This window comes from Phyllostomus discolor, chromosome 9 (genome assembly GCF_004126475.2).
Source record: "Phyllostomus discolor isolate MPI-MPIP mPhyDis1 chromosome 9, mPhyDis1.pri.v3, whole genome shotgun sequence".
Classification (NCBI taxonomy): domain Eukaryota; kingdom Metazoa; phylum Chordata; class Mammalia; order Chiroptera; family Phyllostomidae; genus Phyllostomus; species Phyllostomus discolor.
Window position 1 is genome coordinate 4,454,410 of NC_040911.2, and position 15,571 is coordinate 4,469,980.

Sequence of the window (15,571 nt, forward strand, 5' to 3'; positions counted from 1 at the left end):
GAGTCCTGCTGAGAGTGGGCACACTCAGCCAGAGGACCCCAGTGCGGGGTCTGCCTACCTGGGCGCCCACCTTGGCTCCACAGGGCCTGTGCCCCCATCGAAGTGCTTGGAATTAGACCAGGATTTTGAACTCGAGTCTCTGCAAAGCCCATGTTCTTTGACTTAGAGTGCGGTGGGGACTCTCTTCTCACCAACTAACCGTGACGCAGAGGGAAAGCTGTCAAAGTCGTGTGGATTACAGAGGGGGAAGGAAAGAGCTGTCAGCTGGGGGGAAGAGATAGGTGACATCAGCAAGTCCCTGTCACTCCGTGGAGCCGGGTCACCTCCTGTTTCCTGGGCCGTTGGGAACACATTCCCAGACAGGAGCTTTTTGCAATAGGCTTGCTGTCTGAGGCTGGGAGTCCCGAAGATGTCCGTGCAAGTGTTTATGTCCCTGTAACCGTGAGGCCGCCGGCGAGGGAGAGCTGTGAACAGAGGAGGAGGAGGGGGCCGGCTGAGCCCTGGCGATGCCCCAGCCAGGTGAGTGGTGGGCTTGGGCTGCTGTGCCCGGCGGTGGGAGCCCTTCCCCGGGGCCTCGCCCTCTGTCTTCGTCTCATGGGCGTCAAAACAAGTGCTTCACGCAGCTTGTGAGAGACGCGGCACGTGTCTCGGTCCAGACCTGCACAGCCAGTAAGGAGCGCCAGGGCATTTCATCCTGCGTGTTTGCCAGCCCTCTAGAGAGAGGAATACAGACTCTTCTCTGACTCTATTAGTGCAGATAATGCTGTAAGAAACACACATTTTTAAGTACACATCTTTGCTAGATCTGACACATTTACCCTTCCTGTGGGTAAATAAATACCTTGAGTCTGCCTTGCTGGGTCAGAGGGTGTGACCCGTGAGACGCCCCCTACCCATCGCTGACTCCGCTGCTGGGGTCTGATGGTCCGCGCCCATCGCCTCCTCTCCTCGTGGGGTGTCCGTGGATTATTCCGTCACGGCTACCCAAATGCTTTACATTTAGAAAACGTTACCTTCGTCTCAGAACTTTCATAGATCCCTCTCTCAGTTCTCTTGCCTTCTCTTTTCCTTTGTTGGTGTGTGAAGCGAGCCATGTCCGAGTTTTCAGTTGTTATGTAGAAAAAGCTCTCACGTTTTTGCTGGCTTTGGTATGTACCATATATGTGTATATATAGCCTATGCATTTTGATATATATTATTGTCACATACATTATCTTCACATATGTATCTTATATATTATCTTCGTATGGCCTTATTTATATCCACATTATCCTCCATGGTCTGTGTGTGTATATGTGACTTCCCGGGCAAGCTGAGCCTCGCCCCAGGTCTGCTCACTTCCCGGCAAGAGGGGCCGGAGGAAGTGGGGCCACTCGTGTTGTCCCGAGAGCCGGCTGGTGTTTGTGAGGCTGTGTGCCTTCCGAAGAGCCTTCCCCTCTAGCGCCTCCCCAGAATTGGGAAAGTGGCCATCCCACCCCCCTCTGCCCCCCGCTGCGGGCGAGACTGTGGGTGCCACAAGGCAGGGTCGGGGCAGGTCTCTCAGGTCTTGGCTCCCCAGGGGATGGGCCAGGATCATGGCTTTGCCAGCCTCTCGTGGGCCCCGGGGCTGCTGGGGGGCAAGGTCATGAGTGTTCTCTTCGCAGCCAGCTGTGTGCTGGTCTCTGCCCCTGAAAACCTGTAACGCTTGAGTCTCCTTCTGAATTCTCGATGCTTGCAGAATAAGGCACTTTGCCATCTCGGCTTTATCATCTGTCCGGGCATCTGGTAGTGCAGGGGGCCTCTCTCCATGTGTCTTCTAATTAAACGTGCTCTTGGCTGTTCTGCATTTAAATGGGGCTCTTGTCCACCAAGAACACTGTCACTCTGTGAACACACACACACACACACACACACCCCGAGCCGAGTGCCTCAGAGAAGGGCCTTTGGCTGTCCCCTGCGGCCACTGCCGTCCCCTGGAGCGTGTGGCCAGCAAGAGCCCTAACGGGACAGTCGCTCACGGCCCGGCCAGCCTGCTCGAAATCATAAGAGACCATGAAATTCCAGGGAAATTAAAAAACATCCTGATGTGTTTTCCCCAAATGGGGTCTTGCCGCAGAGGAACACAGCACGTTACCTCCATCTGCTCACGAGGTTGAACCTACGTTGGTGGAATTCCCAGGTTTCGCGTGACTCCTACAAATCCGTGGGGCACATTCCCACATGTTCCACCGACATATGTGTGTATGCACATGCGTCCACCTATGTGTACTTTTAAAACACGCCATCAAATAAGGCTAGTGAGTCTTATACATTTATTTTGCTCGACACCTTCTTTATTCTTTTATTAGTTTTTTATTTGGTTTGATCGTGATGTTCTCCAGGTTGACCATGTACAAATAATAACGAATTCACAATAATTCTTCAGCATTTACAATTCCCCACTCTTTTTTAAAACTTACGGCATCCGTGAAGACCCCCGGGCGGTATTTAATGTCTGCGGTGACAGTGGTCAGCTTCGCCTTCCGTAGAAGCTCAGCTGAAATCCCCCCAGGGTCTCACCATCTGGCTTGCCGTTCGTTTCTAGTCCGTTTTCCTCGTCATGCTCATTAAACTCCAGGGTTGCTATGTGTGTGTGTTTTTTTTCATTAGAAAAGAACACTCAGCACCACCCAGTGCCTTTGGGGCGTCTTGGGGAGCAGGCGGCGTTTCCTTATGTGGATGCCAACTGCTGTTTGTTTACTGAGACCCCGAGACGTGTTCTGCGGGATCGCTTGCTTTCCCTGTGAAGTTCACGGCCACCCTGTGGCGCCCTTGAACTGGTTCTTCTGTGCCCTGCACTTCTTACCCGCCACTCGCTCCTCCTAGGGGCTGGCCCGGGTTCGGCTCCGGGTGCTCTAGTAAGACTGGGCCCCAAGTGCTGCTTTTCTTCAGCTCCCGTGTCCCCTGCTGTCCAGCGGCACCATGTCACAGCAGTCATGCTGGGTCAGAGGGCCAGGGACTGTCAACGGGCAATAGCTTCCTTTGTAAAGTTCCCCCCAAACCTTCACCTACGGGCTTTAGCAGCTACTAAAATGGCCTCAGACGGTCATTTTAATAGGGATTGCAAAATAATGATGTTAAAATATCTATTGTTCTTTTCTTGACTTAGCAGCTGATTTGGTTTTCCTTAAGAGAAACTTAGGCCCTGGCTGGTGTAGCTCAGTGGATTGAGCGAGGGCCGCAAACCAAAGTGTCGCAGGTTCGATTCCCAGTCAGGGCACATGCCTGTGTTGCAGGCCATGGCCCCCAGCAACTGCACATTGATGTTTCTCTCTCTCTCTATCTCCCTCCCTTCCCTCTCTAAAAATAAATAAATAAAATCTTTTTTAAAAAAGAGAGAGACTTAGGTGCCCCTGAAATGCTATTTGTATAGGAAATGGGGGTAAGTACTTGCTGTTCCCTCCGCTCTCTTCGGGTTTGCACACTGACCGGGTGCCCCGCTGACCTTGGAGACGGGGAGGCGAGAGGAAGCGGGAGAGGCGCTCCACCCCATGCCCTGAGGGTTTCTCCCTCCCTCCCCGGGTCTGCCGCCCAATGATAACGTCGAAGGGTGTTTGTGCGCTGAAGCTGTCGAAAGGCCTTTTGCTGGGGTTACTCGCACACGCAGCAGGGAGGGACTTTGCCCATCTCTTTGGGTGGCACACGGTCTTCCGCCCACCCCCCCAATCTTCTTGTCCTCCCCCTCCATTTGTCCCTGGTGGGAACATGGAGGGGGACTTTTCTCTGGAGGCACAAGGCAGTTGTATTGGCCTCGGGAGGGTTTTATTGATTATGTGGGGCTCACTATAGTCTGTGTGATTTTTAAACCTTTCCCCTGGGTGTTGGACAAGATCACATGGCTTCCTGTCGGGGAGAACAGGGTTGCATTCCGGAAGTCAAGACACTGTGTCCCCGGAGGGATGGAGACAAGGTGGCTGTGAGGTTCCTTGCACTGAACAAGACTCCAAGATTTCGAGAGCCTCCAGATAGAAGCTAGAGAAACCAGACGGGACCAGATGGTCCGTACAGAAAAGCAACGGAAACTGTGTTCATTGTTCCTTTGTTAATGATAGTGATCACTTTAGCACGGGACGTGGGCGGCACCGAGGATGATGATGGTGACGGGGTATGTGTGTGTGTGTATGTGTGCTTGCACGTGGATGCCGAATTAGGAAGTGCTCACGAGGGCCAGGGTCGTTTGGGAGAAGGGGCCGCATACACCTGGACTGTGAGACTCAGGGGGCAGGCGAAACAAAGTCCCACCGGCGTGACAGTGGGCTCGGGCATCCCTGTGACGCGTCACCTGTGCAGACAGCGACCGTCTCAGCCGATGCGTGTGGTCCGTTCAGGGCCCGCCCAGTCACTTGGATAAAGAGGAGGCCCCAAACAGAAAGGCTTTTCTTTGGGCTTGTTCTGCAGAATCGACGTGCTTTAGGGGCAAGATTCCTTTCTGTCTCATTTGTCGGAGAAGGAGAAGCGGGGCGAAGGGCAAGAACCACACGCGGGAGCTGGCTGGACCCCGTTGCCATGAGTGTCTGCAGCGCAGGGTGACACGTCCCACGTGGAAGCCATCGGTTCGCCCGCTTTCAGCGAGCACGGACTGACCGCCAGCCGCGTGCCCGGCCCTGAGCCAGCTCCGCGGGGAGAGCCCCTGTCTGGGCGGTGAAAGCATTTATGAGGCTAATAAGAAACACAGCAAAGAAATGAGCTGTCCCAAAGGATGTGGTTCCTGTGACAGTAAGGGTGCACCCAGGGTCTCGGGGGGTGCATGGGATGTGTACCCACCCCAGTCACGGGGGCTCATGAGTAACCCTGCGAGGGCCACCTGAGCTGGGCCCCGAGGATGGAGAGGGAAGGGAGGAGTCAGGGAGCCCCTCGGGCGAAGGGCCTGCGCTGTGGGTCTGTTCTCGGACTGGAAACTATCGGGAGGTCTGCAGTGGCGGGGGGCGGGGGTGAGGGGGTAGGGCGGGGAGGGAAGGAAACGACCTCCTAAGACTCAGGCCTGGGAGAGGCGCAGCTGCTGATGGGGTCTGGCCCTGTCCGTCACTGAAGAGTTTGATGTTCTTTTGAAGATGAGGAGGCATCAAAGTCAGAGGCCTCTCCAGGCAGGGTTTCATAACAGAAAGCCACTTCTGTCTGGCGGTAAGTGCTCCAAAGCCATTTTTTCAGTGAAAGGACATTTTATTTTCCTCCCGCACTTGCAGACAGATGAGCGGTCTGTGGGGGAGCCCAGAGCCCTGACTCCCAGGGCCTGTCTTCTCCCCCATCTCACAAGGCCTGGTCCTTCCTTCCTTCCTTCCTTCCCAGGATTCGCACAAATTTCACAAACGCAGCCTCAGCCACTATCCTCCTGGTGGTTTAAGCAACAGGCAGTGTCCATTAGCTAGTCAATCAGAAGGATCACTAAGCCGTGGCCAGGCAGCTCAGTGGGTGGGAGCTCATTTCATCGTCCCCCACACCAAAAGGCTGGGGTTTGACCCCCAGTCAGAGCACGCACGTAGGCTGTGGGTTCAATCCCTGGTCAAGATTGTATGGGACGCGTCAGGTGTTTCTCTCTCTCATCGACGTTTTGCTCTTTCTCTCTCCTTTCCCCTTCCTCTAAAATCAATACACATATTTTACATTTTTAAAGAGGATGAATATTAGTACAGCCAAGCTGGCTGTCCTCTGGGGCAGCACAGAACCCTTTCTCTAACACACACACGAGCTGCTGAACTTCCTGGGGCAGCTTTAGGGACCAGCAGCCCGGGGCCTTCTCGTGTCAGGGAACGGGAGACGAAGAAGAAAACCGAGAAGAGCCTCCGGGATGCGGGTTGGAGCCCGCGGAGCCCCGGGCCGGGCGGGGTGGGGTGTGGGGAGCTTCCTGTATTTCAGGCCCTTCTGACTGCCCAGGGCGTTGAGTGGCAGGAAGATCAATGGGGAAGGAGAGGGGCAGAAACCAAAACAAGGTTTCGCGTGTGGTTTCCATGCAGAGCTGAGGGATGGCATTAGCAGCTCATCCTTTGTAACAGTTGAATCATCGGGGGGGGTGGGGGGTGGGGGGGGGGAAGAACTGTGTCTGAGCATGGGATGAGTCCGGATGCCCCAAGTGGTAAGGATGCTTCCAGAGGCGGGTTCGCCGGGCTGCTTTGGGTCCTCGGAACCCCAGTGCCTACCGGCACGCCCGTGCTTGACCACAGCCCCTGCCTGAAGCGGCCCAGGTGGCCAGAGGAGTCAAACACAGCGATGACGGTGAGGGACGGTGACGTCATCCCTGGATGACGGCTGACAGCCCCTGAGGAATGAGGAAGCAGGGAGGTGGCCCGCGACGGGAGGGGCGGGGAAGGCGGAGACGGAGACGCTGCTACGGGAGCCAGGAGGCCTTTCACCAGGACACGCGCTGGGGAAGGGGAGCCAGAGCCTGCGCCCCCTCCGATCTCAAGGTCAGTAACCTTCTAGAAACAAGCCTTAAAGGGGCCGAGTTCGCCTTTGTAAAATCACCGGCGTCCCAGGAGCGGGGCTGCGAGTGAATTGTGTCTAAGTGGTTGCGGGGGGGAAAGGGCCTGGGCACAGGGGTGTCCTTAGCCCAACGGTCGGCCTCTGTACGCCTACGAGCTGAACGGTGGGCGTGGTTGGTAAGGGACGTGTGGTACGTGCTTCTCAGCCTGTTTCTGGAAGAACCGTGTGTGTGGAAGGTCCGGGACAGAGTTCCTGAGACTAGGAAGAGGGAGCCGACTCTCCCGGTGTCTGGTGAGCAGGAGGGCCGCACAGGAGGACCGCGCAGGGGTGAGCTTCCGTGCTGAGTGGTCCTCACCGAAAGGGTGTCCTGCACAAGGGCGGGCGCCCTTGTCCTGTCGTGGGTCAGAGAGGGAGTGTTTTCGGTTGTGTCGGCCATATGGTCTCGGTGGCAACTACTCATTGTTGCACAAAAACAGCCACAGAAAACATGTGGAGACAAGAGCCTGGCCCCGAGCCAACGGAAGCGTTTACAGGGTCAGCCGGATTCAGCCAACAGGCTGTGGTTTGCAGACCCTTGTCCTGGAGGAACCCCCCCCCCCCCGAACCCCAGCTGAAGTCTCTGCTTTGAATGCAAGTGCGTTTTTACTGTCCCCTCAGAGGGGTGGGCCTGTGGCATGCTGAAGGTCAAGGGCATCACGGTCTAGAAGGGGTGTCCAACCTCCTGGCATCTCTGGGCCACGCTGGAAGAAGAGTCGTCTTGGGCCACTCGTTAGATACACTGTGACACGTAGTCACAAAACAATCTCATAATATGTTAAGTAAATTCATGATTTTGGCATTCACGGCCATCACGGACTGCGCACCGCCCACGGGCCGCACGCAGGTTGGACACCCCTGGAAGGGGAACCACACTCCCCTCGTTGGAAAGGTTCTCCTAAGGAGACAGGGAGCCCTTTGAGGCGGGGAGCAGAGCCCTAGACCGTCACGTCCCGGTGGAAGGCTCGCTGGGGGTAGGTGCCTCTCCACAGCTGGGACAGCGCCCCCGCGATCTCCCCGGCCCCAGGCATCCGTGCACAGAGGTTCCCACCCAGAGGTTTCCGTTCTGCAGCCGGCCAGCGGTTGGCTACAGCAGCAGCGAGGAACGGAATCACAACAGTCCTGAGTGTCCGTGTGCGGGGGAAGGGGGCCTGGGTAACGGAGGAGGGAGACTAGAATCGTGCCAATACTCAGGAAGGCCAGAGGTGTGAAAGCAGGCATTTCACGGAAAGCAGAAGAGCACCCTTGGGTGGATAGAGACGTGACTGTGGGGACAGGCGGCGAGGCGAGCCGCCACCAGCCCAGGTCCCCGAGGTGAACTAGCGGATGAATTCATTCGTACGCGGTTCACCAGTGGAGACCTCCAGGACTATTTTGATTAACGACTTCCTGGAGGATGAAGGGCTTCCATACGGACAGCTCTATTAAAAACAACAACAACACAACCTCAAGCCAGAATCCCTCCATAAATCATGCAAAACATGGCTGCCTACACCACAAAAAGAGCTGAAGTGTGCTATTTGTCTTGGGGCAGACGGTGACACAGAGGGCCCATCCTCAGCAGAATGGTCACAGCTGAGCTTTATCTTCGGCCACACGCCCTCCTGCACCTCTCAAGCGGATCAGTTACCTCCCTGGACCTGAGCCGCTTCTGAATGCAAGGGCACGTGCCCTGCCTTTATCCCGTAGCTCGGTTGGTTTTGGAGGCTCCAGAACGAAGAGGTCACTACAAGCCATTATCAATCAGCACTTTTTCTTCAGTAATCACTCCCCCCGCCCCACCATACCTGACGCCTTCTCCCTATGAGGAGGAAGTTCAGGGAGGAGCTGGGAGCAGGAGCCACCGAGAGTGGATGATGCCACGTTACACCTGATTTCTGCGAGGGTCCGTCCCTACCCAGGGTCCTGCGCCTCCTCCCTCGCCCCCTGCGCCTCTGCCATGCCTGCCCAGCCCTGCGCCCTCTCTCTCTCCCTGACGACACACACGCAGTCACACACTCGCACACGCTTGATACATGTATGTGTATGTGTATGTGGGCATTTGTTTAATAAGCGCTCAATGATTATTTATATCATGAATCACCACCACCGTGGACTTGGACCTTCTGCGCCACGCACTTCCAGCCGTTACTAGAAAGTTGTGACTCACAGTGTCCCTTTTCTCTTCTCCAAGGCCCCTTTGCAATTCTGCCTGAATCTGAGGACCGGCTTTTCCACTTCTGCAAAAACAAAACCAAAAAAAAAGGCCCCTGAGATGATTGAAATTTTGATAAGGACTGCCTTAAACCTGTGGATTTCCTTTCCCTTGCCATTGAGATGCCTTTCGTTCCTTTTTCTTTTTCTTCCTCTTTTTCTCTTTCTCTTCCTTTCGCCTGACGGCCCTGGCTAGACCTTCAAAGACGGTGTGGACAGTGGTGGTGAGAGCGGGCATCCTACCTAGTCTTGCACCTGACCTTGGGGGGACGCCTTCACCACCGAGTGTGAGGCCGGTGGAGCGTTTTCACGGGGGCCCTCCGCTAGCAGTCCCTTCAGTTCTCCGAGCACAGGTTTCCCCACCTGCCGCTCCCCCTGTTTTCCAGCAGAGCCATTCCTCTGGAAGGACCGCATTCTCCCTGGGCCCCGGGACAGACAGGCGGCCCCCACAGCGCGCAGTCCTGGCCCGAGGCCCTCCGACCGGAGTGGCGGAAGTGGGTTCCTCCTCGGGCGCCTCTCTGAGTTGTCTCCCTGCTCCCAGCTGGCTTTTGTTTTGTTTTGTTTTTGCTTTCCTATTACTCTTTCTAGTAGTTTTCCTTATGAAACACCCTCTGTTGAACCAGTGGGCACGTCTCTGCCTTCCTAACTGGACCCCGACGGGTCCCCTGGAGGCAGGAAACCTGTCATTGTCACATCTCCGTGTGACCACAGGGAAGTCCAGCAGTCACTCCCTCTCCCTTCATCTTTGTGGTGGGATGAGCCATCAGCCTCTCTTGCTCAGATCATGGTGACAGCGTCCCAAGTCAGATGTCCCTTTTTCCTTCTTCCCAACCCGGTCTCCTTGCAGCAGCCGGAGCAGTCACAGCAGCTCTGACGCATATGGGTGCAGGAGACAGAAACGCGTTTTCTCAGGGGCGGCGTATAAAGCATGGGCATTCATAACCTCACACCATAGGCTGCGACTCCGGAGTTTTGAATTCAGTGGCTCACTGATGCCGCCCGCGACCCAAGTTCATGCCCATGTCTCTCTGCCATCCTCTGTGTCGTCGGGCTGAACACTTTTCCTTATTGAAGTGCAGTGAGAATTCAGTAAGATTCCAGTGGGGTGGGGGAGGGGATAGAGAAGAAGGTGAAGATGAAGAAAGAGGAAGAAGAGGAGAAGGATAAGGAGGAGACAGAGGGAGGTGGCGGGAGGCGGGAGCGAAGGGAGGGAGAGACACCTGTCATTGCCACGGCGTGTTCATGGCGTCCCTTGCTCAGATGGGTCAACTCAGTCCGCAGTTGGCTTCTCCTCTGCTGCCCCCAAAGAGTCATAGTTGTCAACCTCAATGTCTCCTAATAGCGCTGTGGCGGGGGAGAAGGAACAGATCCCCAAACACAGTCAGGTTTCCGTTAGGGCCGAGGAAAAGGAAACAGATGATGTTCAGGTGTCTGTCTAGGAATTTAATGCAGATCCTATTCTGGTATCTAAAAGCCTCCAAAAGCTTCCACTTGCTTTTATAATCATACCAGAAAGTCTATAAGAGCAAACGTTATCTCACCCCATCTCTCTGTAGAGTCAATTTCCTGTCATTTTTGTCCGCATCTCACCTTGATGGCTCTGGCTGCAATGACTTTGAAAAGGTTTTTTCAGGGCTACGTTTGTGCCATAGACCTACGTTCCAGGAATCGTCCTTGGCACTGAGTCACAGGTGTGAGCGGGGAGCTGGGGTACCTGACGGCCAAGCATGAAGTTCATTACATATGCCATTCAAGGCACCTGCAACCCAGACCTGAGTTCGCTTTCGTCAGCTCCCCCCCACTAGACTGTGGTCACCCCATTTCCTGATAGTGCCCCCTGTCATCACACCACGATCTTTCTCCCATTTTTCTTCTTGGAAAGTCTTACTCAGTTTGGAAGGCCCCGGATCCGGTGTACCTTTTCCAGGAAACTTGCCCAAATCTGTTAGTGTGAATTGTTCCCTCGCTGGGATGCTACAAAACTTGATCAAATGACTTGTGTAGAAATTATCAAGTGTTATTATAACCAGTTGCTTCTTTAATCTTCCTGAGCGAGTACACTGTGCCTGATTTGAGGGTAGACGCTGTGTGTGTCTCAGGCTGGTGTTTCTGGGGCCCAAGCAGGGAGTCTGGTACAACACAGGAAGATTTGCAGCAAATTGTGTTGCTGAACTACTCACAGAAGAGAGGGAACAGATATGTCGTGTGACTACCACAGAGTTGCTACAAGCACAAAAAATAGCATCGATGTGCCAGTTTTTAGAAAACTGAACGCTACGTAAATGAAAGCTGGCACCATGCGTGATTACACACACGTACACATTACAATTTTGTTCTGATCGTCACGACATTGTTGACTTTGTACTTGATTTCATGTTTCTGGAAGCAGTCCCCACCTCAGCCACCGATGGTAACTAGTGAACGCTGACCGGCAAACGTAGGGGTGAGCCACATGGTTGGTTCAGAGTCGGCATCGGGCAGAATTTTCTGTAGTGGTTGCTGCCCCTCCAGTGCCTGATTCTTACCCACTTTTTATTTTGACACTCCCATCAGGGGCCACATGCATTTGTGCGATCCCCGTTGCCGTAGAGACAATACTATATTTTTATGCTTCCGTAGTCCTATGGTGCTAACAAGATCTTGAGCAACTGACCTGTCATCTTGCAAGAGGTGGGAGGGAGCCCCGACGAACTTGATCACGTGTTGATATTGCACTGTGGTCACGAAGCTGTGACAATTGGGGACACTGGTCACAGGGTTCGCACGTCTTCTCTGTCCTATCTTGGCCAATTCCTGTGTCTCTGTAATTATTCACAACTGAAAGGTCAGAAAAAATCAACCATGTGGTCGATTGGCTCCCCCCGCCCCCCGAAGCCATGACACTTTTCTCTCCGGGGAGGCTCTGCGAGCCCCTGCCTTGCCCACAGCCAGAGCGAGCGCCTGAGGTCAGCCCAGGAGAGCGCTGCCCGCGGTGGCCACATCCCCGCCGCAGGCGCCGCCCTTGCCCCCGTGTCTCCGCTCCAATCTCATGTTCTCACAAGGACTTCCTGGGCCTGTCTCTCGAAGGGAAACAAGACAGCGCCTTCCCTGTCCCCACGCCCTGCTGCGTTCTCTCTCAGGCAGTTGCCACCTGCAACTCACTATACTCTTCACCTCTTGTTCTCCCTTCTGCCTCCTCCCACTAGAATCTAAGTTCCACGGTGGCCAGGATGGCTTAAAAGTTTAGCGCATGGCTCTGCACTCACGGCCTAGAGCTTGGTGCAGAGAATGCGCTCGGCAGGTGCTTGTTCGATGAATGAATCTTTGCAGAACATGACAGCGTGAGGGCAGGCTGGCAATTTCCCCGAGAGAGGAGCAGCTCACATGGGCCCATCCTCCTTACGAGGGCGAGCTGGACTTTGAAGCCGAGCCCTTTTTCCTGTGTTCGCGCTTCAAAGGGAGGAGGCGCCGCCGATAGCATCTGAGAGGAAGGAAACGGCGCATGGTGCCGGGCCTGTGTGAGTAACTCTGTCAAAATCGCCTTTCTTACAGCCCAGCCTCCCGGGCGCTTTCCAGAGATGGATCGTGTGACTCTCTTCTTGGCTCTCCTTCACGTGTACAGAGGTAGAGACAATGTCTTTATTTAATTTACTCGTTGTTGTTCTTTTGTTTGGTCTTAGAGTGTGGCATGTTCAGAAATTACGATGCTCTCCTGTTGGCATAGATAATTCTTCACTTGTTCAGAAAAAAACAAATGTTTCCCAGTGCCTGTCACCAGCAGCGGAAACCTTGTTAGACAGACTAGGGTGTAAGGTAGGCACCATGAGCCTCTGCCGTGAGCTCAGCCTCCCACCCAGCCACATCTCAGGGAGCTCAGAGCAAGCTCCGGGGGTGTCTGTGCGGGGGTTGCAGTCACAATGCCAGCGGGCCCTGATGGCGTGTCTGTTTCAGCTCTAGGAGAAGCCAGGTTTTGGGACACCACCATCAAACTGGAGGAGACGGTGCCCCTGGAGTGTGTGCACCCGCTGTCCTTCAACCTGACCCAGGTCGAGTGGTTCAGGCTGGACGGCACGAGGAAAGAGTCCATTGCCATCTTCCACCCCGACTACGGCGAGGCCATCAGGCAGCCCTACGCCGGGAGGGTCGAGCTGGTCGAGTCGCCCTCGGCGCCCAATTACAGGGTGCTGTCCATCCGGAACGCCTCGGAGGCCGACGTCGGCTTCTACTCCTGTCTCCTGGACACGTTCCCGCATGGGTCTTGGGAAAAGGTGATACAGGTGGTTCCGCCAGGTGAGTGCCAGTTTAATTTCTGCTTTCACTGTTTTACTGACCTGCCGTGTTGGGTTCTATAAAGCCTACATAGAAGCTATGAAATGCTTTTCCGTGTTTTCGTCATGCTTTTTTTGGGATTCCCTGTCTGGATTCTATGAATGTGGTTTCGGAGGCATAAAACTAGGAGCTCACTTTGTTTTTCTTAATGTACTGTCCTGTGGGAGTAGAAGCAGCCTCTCAGGAATTTGCATGTCATGGACAAAAGCACAGGTCTTGTCTTGTCTTGTCTTAGCGATAAGCTGACTCTACAATACACCGATGCTGGCAGTGTTTTGGTTCAGGCACCAAACGCCTTCCTCCGAGGGCCTCCCTCCGGTCCTGCGGTGCCACCGCCACCCTGTGCCGGGCACTCCGCACCACCAGCCCCAGCCCCTGCGTGCCCTCGGGCCTTCCTGCAGCGCTGATTCTGCACGGATTAGTGAGCCCCGGGCAGGGTTCAAACACTTGCTACACATATTCCTTCAAGTTTCCCTAGGGAGAACCCTGCAGAAATGGTGAGCTGTCCTTTCTGAAAGGCTCCGACGACCTCTCGCAGCGTTCTCCTGGTGTCCGCCTGTAGCTGCGGTTTCGTGCTGAGTGTGCGGTGGCCACGTGGGTTGGTTCCCATGGACAGGAGAGCCTCGCGTTTTACAGCAGGTGCTTCCCATAGAGCCTTGCGTTAGCTGCTCAGTCTCTCTCCAGCTCAGGTTCCTCAACAGGACGTTGAGTCAATAACGCCATCTCTTTGTTGAAGGGTTTGGGGATCAGACATTTCAAGAACTTAGCCTTGGTGATCGGGGAACCGTAGGTATTATTATTATCATTATTATTTGCGATGCTTTTGGTACAACATGCCTGGTGATGAGTTTTCCAGGTATTAGCAGCAGTGTGAGGGAGGGAGCACCTTGGAACGGTGGGTCTCTCGTCTGATAATTCCCCAGTTGTGGTCCAGGTGCCCACTCAGAGAGTGTGTGGTACCTGAGGTGGTGCTTTCTTTTTAGGGGGTCTGTGTGATACACTGCAGTGATGCAGGCTAAATCCACCTTGAGATCTAAAGCACAGCAACTGACTGTAGCTAATAGCGGTGTATTAAGTGCTGGAAATGTGCTAAGAGAGTAGGTTTGGGGGCTGTCATCACACATACACACGCAGATGGTTACTGTGCAGTGACATGTTAATTAGCTTGACTGCAGTAACATTTTCTGACAGGCTGGCGAGGGTATTCCCCTCCCCTTTGAGACTTGGAAACCTTCATTTTTTAAAATGAAGAATGAAATGGGATTAAATATATATATATAATATATATATTTATATACTATATATACTATATATTATATATATAGCAGCTGTATTTCAAAATTATCCTTAGATACATTTAAATTTTCCCTTTGTGTGCTTTAAACTTTTTAGTCACTTTATTTATTTTTAGAGAGGGAAAGGGATGTGTGGCTGCCTCTCATGCGCCCCCTACTGGGGACTTGGCTTGCAACCCAGACATGTGCCCTAGACTGGGAATCGAACCAGTGACCCTTCGGTTCACAGGCAGGCACTCAATCCACTGAGCTGCACCAGCCAGGGCTCCCTTTGTGTGCTTTATTAACAACATACCAGGATCTGGACATACTACGTGTGTATATAATGTGAAGGGGGAGCCGACAAACTATTTAACAATAGAAGGTTGGACTTTGGATCCAGAAATCCCAATTTGTAGATGAGACGGTGAGGGATTCAGAAGGACAAAGGAGCTGAGCCCCCCACTCCCTCCGTGTGCGGGGTCCTCCTCTCTACTGACGGCCTGTTCTATGGCCGGAGCTCAGCTGTTGTCTTACATGGGCTTTCTCGGTTGACCCTCTCTGTGCCCGTGGCTGTGGCCATGACCTCAGCTTTGCAGGTGAGGACCCTGAGGTGTAGCGGGGTCCAGCCACCTGCCCAAGTTCTCAGGCTTCGTATGCGCCCTGTCAGATCAAGGCGAGGTGGGCAGATGGAGAGGGGTGACTCGAGGGGACATAGGAGCCCCCGGGGCCTTCAGAGGAGGAGTCATGGACCATTCTGTATCCCGGCTGCCCCTCCCCTTCAAGCCTTCAGCCCAGAGCTGGAGAGCAGATTGGATGCTTTATTCTGGATAAATGGTGCCATGAATGCAAAATGATGTGAGAAATATGTGAATTTCAGAACAGGCATTCCTCGCTCGGTAAGTGATTTAGAGAATTTAAGGGTAAGAAAGGCTCATTTATTTACTGCTTCTGGGAAAACATGCTGGGGTGACTTGGGAGGTGACGTGTCAGGGTCACCTTTTCAAGGCAGTTCGTGGGGGAAACGTGGTCATGGAGAAAATCACCGTGACCCACGTGTCTCTGTCCTTACTAGCCAGAGCAAATGTAGTGATCTTCTGGAAGTATCCTCCAAAATGGGCGGCCTACCCAAAATACTCCACCCCCTCACTCTTGCTGGGTGCCCACGGGGTGCTAAGTAAACACAGGTCATCTTGTGTAATCCTCATGAAGCACCGTGGGGGGGTCATGTGTGCCCATGACACAGATGAAGAAACGGAGGCTCAGGGTCACTGGCGAGCTCAAGGTCACAGAGCAGCGCAGCTGCAGCACCAGGACGGGTAGGA

General features: G+C 54.1%; 1 protein-coding gene across 3 annotated transcripts in view; it reads left to right on the plus strand.

The window, feature by feature from the left end:
* Nucleotides 1-485: 485 nt before the first annotated feature.
* CD226 (CD226 molecule) overlaps nt 486-15,571 on the plus strand; it is a 52,749-nt gene continuing 37,663 nt past the window's right edge. For 2 of the 3 annotated variants that reach the window (XM_036010154.1, XM_036010156.1), the window contains exons 1-3: nt 486-519; nt 12,196-12,267; nt 12,595-12,933. In XM_036010154.1, the coding sequence (XP_035866047.1) occupies nt 507-519; nt 12,196-12,267; nt 12,595-12,933 (424 nt within the window). In that variant the 5' untranslated portion in view covers nt 486-506. Of the gene's footprint in view, nt 520-6,314; nt 6,420-12,195; nt 12,268-12,594; nt 12,934-15,571 lie in introns of those variants that run through there. The other variant, XM_036010155.1, reaches the window with a different exon arrangement.